General features: G+C 37.9%; 1 protein-coding gene across 1 annotated transcript; it reads left to right on the forward strand.

The window, feature by feature from the left end:
* The first annotated feature begins 8,964 nt into the window (after nucleotides 1–8,964).
* LOC136244009 (zinc finger protein 862-like) lies at nucleotides 8,965–11,366 on the forward strand. Its single transcript, XM_066035538.1, has one exon. The coding sequence runs from the start codon at nucleotides 9,114–9,116 to the stop codon at nucleotides 11,364–11,366; it is 2,253 nt and encodes a 750-aa protein (XP_065891610.1). The 5' UTR covers nucleotides 8,965–9,113.
* Nucleotides 11,367–12,717: the final 1,351 nt, after the last annotated feature.

A 12,717-nucleotide genomic window follows, 5' to 3' on the forward strand; every position in this document is an offset into this window, starting at 1 on the left:
ACGTTAAAACGTCATTAATACATTACTATGCTTCAACATGTAATGTTAGAAAACTTGCAATTGTGGGATGGTTATCATTTTTGTACTAAGTCATTTTTGTACTAAGTTAAGCCAACTAACTTTGCTATTGGGACACTAAGTAAGTTATTATATTAAGTTAAGTACTTAGAACTGTAAGTTACTAACCTATTTCAACGTAGCAGTAGTAGCTTTGCTGTTCCATGGTCTGTTCAAAGGCTGATACGCGGTGGTGCATCAACCCAATTGCAACCAATGGACTATCAGCCTACATCACACAAGCAAGAGCATAATGAGCAGTAGTTGTCTGTTCAAAGTAGTTGCACAACTACTAAACGAAACGAGGAAACAAATATTTGATTCGCTCAAATATTTACTCAGCTTAACACTTAGACTGTACCATAGTTTGCCAACCGGTTATGCAAACATTTTTTTCGGTACAAAGCCACCCATTTGTGGAATTCCTTGCCAACCAACATTAAAGAACTTCATTCTTTTAGACTCTTGAGATGATACAAAAAGCCATTTCTTGTCATCTATGTAATTCAGTATTGTGGTGTAATGTTAGCTATTGTTTTGCTTTGTGTTTACATATGTATGTATGTTTAGTTTGTTGCTGTTGTTGTTGTTTTTTGCATCACTCCAACAAGGAGGAACTTCATTGTCAATTGTTGTGAATAATAAACCAAATCAGTTGCAAGTATTTTACTTGTAATTAATTTATATTTCCAATTATTTCAGTGGTGAAAGGAAATTATTCAAACTATTCACTATTCAAACTATTCGAATACTAAATTTGATATTCAGTTCAGCTCTAATGAACATACGGCATTAGTAACTATATTCTAAAGTTAGCATCTATAAATTTCCACAATCTTAGAAGTCAAGGAAAAAGAAATAATCTTGCTGCACCATTAATAACTAATGGTGCTGACATATTACTTAGATGAGAGTCTCATCTTGATGATTTCTTATACTCCCTTCTGAAAACACACATGATCATCAGAATAGATATTTGTCGAGAAGGAGGAGTAACCTGCATAAAAAGGTTTGTAAATTTTTGTGACATTTCCGGGAACCTTCTGGATGTATTGCAAAATGAAAACCGAGCTATCCACATCCATCTTCACGAAATGAAATGCACTATACAGTATGGCGTGAAGCTGTGACAAAGCATGAGGCATGAGGCTTGGCAGTAACGAGGTTCCCACATGGAATCTTTGTGGCATTTCGTGAACTATTCGTGGCTAACTGTTATCTCTCATGAAGAATGTGTAATGCACTAAGCAATCACTGTTGTAACGTGAGTTGCTATTACTCAGTTTGGTGTAATGGCAAATGATAGTGAGGTTCAAGGGGAATAAGTCGATGAAAAGGGACGAGAAGGAGGTTTGGCTTGAAGCAGAAGTTTTTGGACAACATGCGGTGAGAGTCAAATTCTTGTAAGAAGTCAGTGTTCAGAAAATTCACTATACTTTTAAAATGTTATTTCAGTTTGTATCAGTTGTAAGGGTGTAAGCCAAATATCTTGTGTGGTCATGGCTGCAATACCAGACATCCTACTCATTTTAACAGTGTTAACAAACAGATGAGATGTAGGACTCCAACAATAAAAGTAGTAAAACAAGAAATACAAACAATGGTAGCAATTAATTACAAAATAGCTACTGTATATGTGGGAAATCCCTACTTTGGCATTGAACAGGTTTCTCACATGTGTGACCAGATTTAGCAATATGGGTGCAAAAGGCAAAAGTGAGATAACACCAGCATGAAGTTGCTGCACTATCAGACTAACAATTTCCATATCAAACTCGCCTTCAACTTGTCGGGTCTACATTTGGTGGACCATTCTCTGGCGGCCTGTATAACCACCCCAGACGTCTGTACAGGTCTGTGAACAACAGGAGTGCTTTGGAAGGTTCATGCACTCTGGACAGACGAGCAGGGAACTGAATGTGTGATGTATGTCTGTTTTGTGAGATTTCAGTCTATTCCCTGCCTCTGACAGGCTGTTTTGTGGTCTGGTGCCTTCATTTACCATTCTCGTCCATTTCGTGGTCTATCTCTTGCCCGCCCCGCCACCCCCACCCTCTATCCCTTTTGAGGACTCGTGATACAGCAACACTGGTGAAAATATCTATCTAAAATGGCGGGAAACTCTACAGGGATTACCTTGGCCACTAGCTTCTCTAAAAGGTTGTGAATTGCTCCATCTTTGCTGAAAATCCAAACGTGTAGCTGCCAAGGCTGGTGAGTAAAAGTTTTAAATTATTAAAATACGTTTTTCTCTGAATCAACAATGCACCCATACAGGTGATTTTCCAAAATCCAGTTACATATAACTATGTTGCAATAGCTACCATCATTCAGATTTCCTGTTTCACTACTTTAAATTGTTGGAACTCTACTTGATTTTTAAACTGCACTGTCCATATATGTCTCTTGACTACTATTTCATTTAATATAGGCTTTCCTCTCATATTGACCCAGGAAAACAAGAAACTCTAGTGTAGATAATACAATCTAATCCAAAACAGCCAAGCTGTAAAAAAAGAGTGCGGCCCTGAGAAAGGCTATGGTGAAAAAAGATGATTCAGGTGATTTGGTGCCACTTGGTCTTGGCACAAAATTCACCTGAATTGTCGTTATTAAAATTTTTACCATTAACCTACCATCACAGCCATTTCTTGGCCGCCACCTTGGATTTCACATCTTTTTTCACCATAGCCTTTCTCAGGGGTGCACTCTTTTTTTTACAGCTTGGCTGTTTTGGATTAGATTTCACTTCTTTTTGTATTTGTATACCCCAAAGCCGGCCTATGACTTCTTCTAGTTGATCTTTCTACAGGGTGATTTGTTTGTAGCTGAATTCTCAAAAGGCGATTTGTTTGCAGCTAAACTGCTGAACTCTCTTCTAGCTGAACTCTCTACGGGTGGCTTGTTTCTAGCTGAACTCTCTACAGGGTGACTTGTTTCTAGCTGAACTCTCTACAGGGTGATTTGTTTGTAGCTGAACTCTCTACAAGGTAACTTCTTCTAGCTGATCTTTCTACAGGGTGATTTGTTTGTAGCTGAATTCTCTACAGGGCAATTTGTTTGCAGCTGAACTGGAATAAGGTAGCACAGGCTAGGCATGGAAAGACCAGAAAAGAAGTACGGTACATTGCAGGGAGTGTAGATGTAACAGAGAACAATAGAGGAGAAGGTGAAATAAGAGCCACAGTATCAGCAGATGTAACAGAGAACAATGGAGGAGAAGGTGATTTAAGAGCCACGTTAACAGCACATGAAGCAGAGAACACTGAAGTAGAAAGTGAGCTGAGAGCTACGTTAACAGCAGCAGACAGAACAGAGAACACTGTAGTAGAGAGAGATGACAAAAACGCCACTGGAGACCAATCTCACAACTTGAAGTATATATCAAAGTATTTAGTGCAGTTTGTTCCAGATGCTAAGCCACAGAAAACAGAGACTTCTGTAAGAATTTCAGGAGCTAGGGTCTTGACAAGTGAAAAGTGCGTTTCTATCCTTAAAACACATGCTGTGTGTGTTTTGAACCATTTCAAGGTAATGATGAAGTGGAAGATTGGGTACAATGTGCTTGTAACAGGTGGCTACATGAAGTTTGTATGAATGATATTCTGTATGATAAATATGGCAGAGAGCTCTTCTGTCCACATTGCTCACTGTAGACTGACTTGTTTAACACAGATTATATTGATTTACCAAGTCATTTTTGCATGCGTATTTTTAAAAAATCATAACTTGTGTGTTACGTTATGTCCAGACTCAAATTTTTGTTTGAATGTCGGTTATATCTTTAAAATTATGTGGGATTTTTTTCAGATTTTTTGTGGGTTCCGATAAAGCATAATAGCCGTTGCAATACCAGGTTCCAGTAAATGAAACACGCAAGCCTTGAGTTTCCGTTAATCGAGACGTGGTGTTGGTAACTGATTATTTTGGCTGAGACTCTATTCAGCCATTACTGCTCAAGGAAGGCGATTATGGACAGCAGATTTGGGATACTTGAAGACGATGTCAGGTCAAATAATCCAGCCGAAAAGGATGCGTAAAAGACGACTGAACACGAAAGTACGTCCTGTGGTAATAAGCGTGTCGATAATTGATTGCTTACGATAATTCGATTCTTCTGTACTACAGCAAGGACTTTCTATGATGATTATTCCAGCTACATACTGATTTTCAGCTCGTTGTTCCAAGCGGTTTGCCTGGAAAACTAATAGTTTTTTAATTCATAAAAATCGATCGCGTAATTTTGACACAGGTCGGGTTTTGTGTCATATCTCCATGGTCTTTATCCCGATTCCTTTCAAACCACAAAAAGGCACTCCTACGATGGTTGCTCCATCTACATATCAATTTTCAACTGATTCCACCAAGGGGTTTACCCTGTAGGCGTGACAGACCTTCGACCTTATTTTACGCAAATAATCGGTCATAACTCCGTGAATGTTAATCGGATTCCTAGCAAAGTTGGTACGGAGATCCATCTTAATGAGCCCTTTAAGTGTGCCAAATTTCAGCCCAATCCGAGCATGTATTTGTGTTTTATGGCGAATTTTGCGAAGTGTGCGAAATGAAGATGAAGAAAAAAAAACCAAGAAATTAAAACGAAATTTTGTTCGCTCGTATCTAGGAAATGGCTGGAGCGATTTTCTTCAAATTTGGAAGTAGCTAATTGAATTAGCTAAGCATAAAGAACGAAGCCACAATGCAATAAACAGAAGAAGAGATCTTCTTCTACATCTCCATCTCGGTGTGTTAGTACTGAGCCTGAAAATGATATCACCCATTGGCAAAATATGGGGAGTTTGACAACTGGGGTATCAAACATCCAAGAAACAAATACACCAAGGTTATATGAGTGTGTATAATGTTTGACAAGTGGTTGTGACTGAAAGCAAAAACACGACCATACTGGCATACATGCAATATTTAAAGTACCACCATGAGGTGTATGCAAGCTCCAACACAGACTTTAGCTTTTCCAAGCGTCTCATCTGATTAATCCTGGTATCCTATGTAGATCACAAACTATGTACATTTGCTGACAAAACTGATGTGCACAATTAGTCTTTAAAAGATTCTAATGACTTTACATGATAAATTACATAATGAAACAGCTTGTTAGACAGGTATATGGATCATGTAAGAAATGTTACCACATGCACATTAACAATTCATAATAGCAGCTAAGTATAGCTAGCCAGACATCAACTCTCAAGGTCACACAATTCAGTGACCTTTACAAGAGTTGATACCCAGGACTATGTTAGTGACACATGTGACAGTGTTAGTCTATTGGCTGTGGTGGGCTAGCTGTCACCCTCAAAATCACTCTCTGTGTGAATGACTCTGATGGTGAACACTAGGATCACTATTGTATACCATCATGAGAATCATGGAGCTGCAGCATAAACTAAACATGGAATGGGCACATTGTGGCCAATACAAGAAGAAGCTAATGACAAGCCTGTATTTGAAACTGTTAGTTACCTAGCTGCCACATCTCTGTTGTAGTAGGTCTGTCACAGATCTGGCACAGAACTGTTACTGAGTTTAGAAATTTATATTTTCTCAGGTTTAAATCTGGCTTGCTAAAACCATGCTTATTGATAAATATACCAGTTGAAATAAGGTGTTGAAAGAAAACGATGTAGACAAACACTGAGTAATGATACACGAAATGCTATCAAAACCTTTGGATGAGAAACACAAGGGATAAAGTTGTAAATCATATGGGAAATATGTTTGTGGACCCTGGGAAAAGTATGTTTCATCAAGTGCAGCCATTTTGTCACCTGCAGCCACTCAACCTAGACCTGAGAATGCTACTAGCACGCACCAAAGTAAGTTCAGTTTAAACATTTTACATGTATGTGATGCATATCCAATAAGCTTTCTGGTGTACTTACATACACAATTTGATGATCTATAGCCCACTATCTACACAACAAGGCAGGTACTGTATAGTAACAATCGCTGCAAGTAAACCGCAAATGTTGTAGTTACAATAGCATAGCTAGCCAGACATCAACTCTCAAGGTTACACAATTCGGTGACCTTTACAAGAGTTGATACCCAGGACTATGTTAGTGACACATGTGACAGTGTTCTGTAGTAGACTAGTTGTCACCCTCAAAATCACTCTGTTTGTGAATGACGCTGATTGCAGGACCACAATTGGGGATCTTAGCAGCAGTACTTGAGCAACGAGGACCTGTATAGAGGATTGACTAGACCCAATCATATAGCATCAAGAAAATTTCTGAATACTTTTGAAGTGGTTTTTAAGTGGTTATATACTAACTCCTTCATTGATACAGTCATTGAGCAATAGTTCCATATTGGGTTTCACTTGATAAGCACAGTGAAATACATTATTATTAGCTATGTACCATGAGAAAATTAGAGCCATGTACAACTGACATAACTTTAGCATTTGTTCTCTTGTAAAGCTGCACCTTGTGTTGGAGCTTAGCATGTGCTTATCAAATATGATTAATTACAAGAAACGAGTCACTCAATACAATGTTATGCACTCTGTGTGTGCGTGGTGTGTGTGTGTGTGTGTGCGTGTGCGTGTGTGTGCTTGCTATGGTATGACAATGGTCAACTGTTGCTGTAGTTATCTGGTTTGGAAAGGCATGATTTGTCAATTGTAAATGCAAATACCTCAAGTACCTTAATAATGTAGGCACAGCAATGACCATGAATACTGATGACCATGGAAATGTTTGGATAGAAGAAGGTTTTCCTGAGATCGGGGCTTCTTTGTACCCAGCTACATGCATGGATCATAATCAATGCCTTACCCATAAAAGTTTAAAAGCGATGGAGTGTATATATATATATATCTAATCCAAAACAGCCAAGCTGTAAAAAGAGTGCAGCCCTCAAAAAGGCTATGGTGAAAAAAGATGTGAAATCCAAGGTGGCGGCCAAGAAATGGCTGTGATGGTAGGTTAAAGGTAAAAATTTTAATAACGACAATTCAGGTGAATTTGGTGCCGCTTGGTCTTGGCACAAAATTCACCTGAATTGTTATTAAAAATTTTACCATTAACCTACTATCACAGCCATTTCTTGGCCGCCACCTTGGATTTCACATCTTTTTTCACCATAGCCTTTTTGAGGGCCGCATAGTTGGAAAAATAGAAAAAGACAATTACTATAAACAAACTGCAGTATTACTTTCAGACTAATACACAAAATTGTAAATAATTGGGCAGAAGGACGTTTGTGTAATTAAAGATATTTACTATATTTTTGCGTGTTTTAATCATTTTTTTTTGTCACTAGGGTATGTTTCTATCATAAAATAACTTGGAGCAGTTCCTGAGAATTATATAAAACACAGTTCTGTAAAATTAATAGATTACAACAGTGCTACAATCTGTGACACTACACTTACATTGAAGGCATACATCAATCTCATAACATTACATTCAGTTAGCAAGTTTACACTAATGACAAATTTGTACTGTCTAGAGTTACACATTGGCTATTGTTAAACATACAAATGTACCATATTATACATAGACCTTTTTCACATAACACGGAAACGATATAAATTTTCTATACAAAGTTTGATCACCTGCAGGTGCCAATAATAAATTGTAATGACAGCTTTCAGCAATGGCAAGTTGCAAGCTTTGATTTACATGTAAGAAGTGTTATGTTTAGTGGTTCTGTGATTTAGACCATGATTTCATTCTGTTCCATAGTTTATAGTTAGACCCCACCACCAAAATTGGGCTAGGAGGAGAACGGAATGGATGGAATGAAATGGAAGACTTGGCGAGACAGTTAACGAAGTCAAAGAAAGATCTAAAAGGAGGGGGGTTAAATGTAAAAGAGTGGTATACAAAGCCTTTATGCATTGTCAGTAACCAAAACATGCTCAGATACGTGACCCTAGTTGGATAACCTAAGAAACAAGAAGACATCATGTCCAAGTACCTTAAAACTTACTGTCACTATTCCTAGTAAAAAAACTTACTGCAATAAAGCCTGAATTGCCGTCACACTGAGTCTCATGTACAATCCCAATCACCCAGTGATTTCTGCCCATGCATACTGTAACTTTTCCATCTTATCAGCTCAGACTCTAAAGAGGCATACTATGTGCTGTTTTCAAAATGGAAATTTGGCTGCATCAGCACAACACGCATATACAACCAAGCTAATGATAGAAGGTGATACAAGGTGTTATTCTCTCCATTTGTTGTACAATCGTGACACATCTTGTGGACTCGAGTTAGTCACACTATCAGCATGTTGGTGGTGCATTACATCATGGCCCTGAAAATGGAGGAGAAATGTTAAATTTGTTGCAGAATACAATATTCAGCATAAAGGCAATGGAGGTTGCAATCATGCTACACTTCAAACCATCATGATGATGTACAAGAACTTACCAGCGGTGACAAATCACATGTCCCTAAAGGTAAGAAAGAAAGTAAAGCTTCAGAAAGAAATGCCTTTGTCAGTTGCGATTTGTACACCCCTGATGGCCAGAGTGAACCAAAGAGTTCCCCAAGCTGGTGAAATGATGTTAGTAGACTCCTCTTCCAGCATGGATATATATACTACAATCTTTCCACATTCATCCTATCAACTAGCTACTGCGGTGGTAGTTTACCTTTATTTCTTCCAATGAAGTAGTACCAATAATTCAGGGATGTAGCAGTTTAGCCTAAAGCTATAGAACTTCTTAGCATTTTTGACTTGAAGGGAAAAATAATAACAAAAGAGCGTTGTCAAGTTTTGATGTCAAAAGTAAAGGAACTAGTCAGGGATGTGCCCACAGTGGTCGGCAGTGGTCGGGCCCGACCAGTATTCAAATAAATCGACCACCACTATTAACTCAGACCAGCACTGAAAAGCATTGTAAACCTGTGCTTGTAGTCTAGCTAACCAGCTTCGCTCTACTGCGAATCGCTATACTAACAAAGCAGAGATCGAGGACTGCGGAACCATAATCATAAAAATGAGCGCTAAATAGAATTATTGGAATATACGGTTAGTTGCCTATTTATTCAAACGAAATTAGCACGTTCTATGATATGTCGCTTTTTAAATGGTTAAAGCCACCAGCTGCTAAGTGTGCTCGTGTCGAAGAAAACAGTGACAGTGAAGACGAAGAAAATGAGCAAGCTTGCCTAGAAAATGAATGTATGGCAACAGAATTTTTACACTCAAGCGATGGTAATGCGTCTCAGTCGTCTGTGAGTGGATCAAGCAGCTCTTCTAAGCAATCAAAATGTTTTAATGTATCATGGCTGAATGGAAGGAGGCACTGGCTAAAGTACGAGAAAGCTACAGGTATGTTTTGTTTACTTTGCCAAAAATACAACAAGCGTCCGTACGATCGTGATGTTTGGAATAAAACAGGATGTACTAGGATTAGATTGCAGAGCTTTATTAGTCATGAAAAAAGTGCAGCCCACCATGACTGCTTGAAACTGGAGTGTGAATCAGCCAGTACAGTAAACATTGCCAGTGCAATTAATCCTAGTGTACCATTAAACGCCATTCAACAGGCATTTGGATGTTTATACTTTTTAGTTAAGCAGAAGATTGCTCACACAACCAATTTTGAACCGTTGTTGGATTTTTTAGAATATCTCGGCCTCCATGTGAAAATGAATATTCGAGTAGCTAAAAATGCTACTTACACCAGTCGCAAATCCATTCAGGAAATGGTATCAATTCTTTCTGAGGTAATAGAAAATAAAATTTTGAGCTGTGTAAACAATTCTGATCACATTGCAATAATGTTTGATGAAAGCACAGATTGTACAGTTACTGAACAGCTTGTAATTCATTGTCGGTATATTGAAAAGGATACCGGTGAGTTAAAGTCCCATTTTTTGAAGGTTATTGATTCCCTCGGACCATGTGAATCTGCTGAAGATGAAGGTGATTTGCCTAGAGCTGTCAGCTTGAATGCAGATACAATTACAGCTCATATTCACAAGTACTTAACAGATATCAAACTTGACATGAAAAAAGTCCGAGGTATAGGAACAGATGGTGCATCAACTATGATGGGGTGTAGGAATGGTGTAGTTGCACAACTGAAAAGAATCAGACCATCGGCCATTGGAGTACATTGTGCAGCTCACAGGCTGAACCTGGCATCATCACAAGCTGGTGATGCTGTTCCATATGTTAAGAAATTCAACACTATTATACGTCAATTGTTTGACTTTTTTACTAACAGTGCAGTTCGTACCGCTGGATTGAAAGAGGTACAAAGCCTTCTTCAAGACAAACAGAGCAAAATCTTAGAACCTTGTGCCACAAGATGGCTCAGTATTGAACGCAGTGTGCACAGGATAAAGGATTGTTTTGTTTCTATTGTGCTAAGTTTAGAGCGGGAAGGTACTGAGAGGTCTGAAGCTAAGGCCATTGGTTTAAGTCGACTAATTTTGGAATACAGGTTTGTTTGCACCATGCTTCTACTGTGCGATGTTTTACCTCATATTACACATTTATCAAAATGTTTCCAAATAGAGGCTGTGGACTATAGTGTAATCCCAACAATGTTATCATCAACAATTTCATCATTGCAGCAACTAATTACTAGTGATGGTTCAAATTTTGCCACATTACAAAGCTACTTAAGGAAGCTTGAACAAGCTAATATCACTGTCCCAAAACCAACTAATTTAGGGGAAAAATATTTTTTGGAGAGTATTAGAAAACCCTTTTTAACAAGTTTAATTGATAACCTTAAAAAAAGATTTGAAGATAAGTCCATACTTACTGCTTTTGATATATTTGATCCAAAAAAGGTTCCCAGAGTTTCGAATGATGAAAATGATTCCTCTAATTCATCAGGAGAACAAGAAATTTTCATGCAATATGGCAATGCTCACATCAAGAATTTAGCAGAACATTACCAGGGAGATAATGATGTGTCTGTATGTGGCAGCCCAGATCAGTGTCTAGAGGAGTGGAGTTCTTTTAGACAATACATGCATGACAATTATCTAAAACTACGGCACAAGGACGTCATCAGGGAACTCTGCAGTAACAAAACAATTTCTTGTATATATCCTAACATGGGTACTTTTGCAGAAATATGTCATGTGGTTCCTATACAAACCGCAGATGTGGAGATGACTTTTTCTCAATTAAAATTAATAAAAACAAGGATTAGAAATCGCTTGAATGAAGGTACCCTTGATTCGTTACTAAGAATTGCTGTTGAAGGATCATCATCACCTCAGGAGTATCCCATAATGATACAAGAAGCAGTAGAACTCTGGGCAAGAGAAAAAAAACAGACGATTACAATTATAGCTACTTAAAAGTATTATGGTTTGAAAGTTTTATTTTGTACAGTATTAGTAAAACAGTTCTATACATAACATTATAATAATAATTTATTATCAGTTTGTTTCCCTTAAGAATAAAGATTGATGTAGACAATATTGTCTCTTTTACACTACAATATTTGATTAAAATTGCTTCCAGACCCAGTCTTTTGACAGCTGTTCTTAAAATTTTTCCTGAGGGGGCATGCCCCCAGGCCCCCCTAGCTAGAGCATGCTAATGCATGCTGAGTGCGCTTCGCGCACAGAAGAAAGTCCCTCAGCTACCAACCACCACTCTTCAAAACCTGGGCACATCCCTGACTAGTGTATGTCAGAAGAAAAATTTCTGTAGCAAATACAAAGCACTGACAGCTGATCAAACAGCTATTCGTTATCCTAAGTTTCTGCAGCATGTTAAGAATTATTAGAAATGGGCTATTTGCTTTCGTACTTATTTATTGGTACATGGAAACCACATCAACAAATACACAGAGACTGGAATTAAATTCTGATAGAGTTGGGATAAAAGCTTTTAACCTGATAGAAATGATCACCTTTGTAGTGGATGTGATAGAATTATACTATCAGTGGAGGCTCATCCATTTGGCCTTCTATATATTCTCTCTTGGTGAAGTATGTATGTCTGAGTATAATAATCACACAAACATGTTACAAAAGTAACTAGCAGTGTAACTTGAGTACACCCACGCACGCTATAAATTATGTACCTCCATATCTGTGGAACATCTAGGTTTGGCCTGTAATGTTTGAACAAATTTTTCAACAATCACGTCACACGTGAATTCGAAACAATTGAAATTTGTTGTGTTACCACTAAGGATGTTTTGTACCTATTTGAATATTTCACACAATTTATTGTACTTTCAAGGTAATAATTACTAATAACTGTAAAACTGATTGGTATCTTAACTCATAGTTATACAGAAGTCATGTACTAAAACATCTGTGTTTCCACGACATCACAGATGTAGTTTCTAAGACCAAGACTTGGTAAGGCAGTGCTGTAGCTACTATATATGGCTAGTGGAATTGTTTGAAGTTTCAGTAGCAAGTATTGTAATGAAACATTTAACAGGCAACAAAGCAGAAGAGAATTTAGAACAAAATTATCTAGGAGAGTTGCAGACAACAACAAAACATCATTAGAAGCATTCGACACCATCTTGTGCTTGCGCTTAGAGATATTTGAGAGCTGCATGAAACCCATTTTCTACAACACAGCCAAGCCACCCAAATGGTGACAAGCCACTCAAGATGACTTACATTGATGATGAACTCAATGCACTAAGACATGTGTCTGGCTATGTGCCACTTGTGCTGCTGA

Source organism: Dysidea avara, chromosome 14 (genome assembly GCF_963678975.1).
Source record: "Dysidea avara chromosome 14, odDysAvar1.4, whole genome shotgun sequence".
NCBI lineage: Eukaryota > Metazoa > Porifera > Demospongiae > Dictyoceratida > Dysideidae > Dysidea > Dysidea avara.

What these genes read in the sequence shown, in the direction of transcription:
- LOC136244009 (XM_066035538.1), top strand. Translation starts at nt 9,114, where the DNA reads ATGTCGCTTTTTAAATGGTTAAAGCCACCAGCTGCTAAGTGTGCTCGT.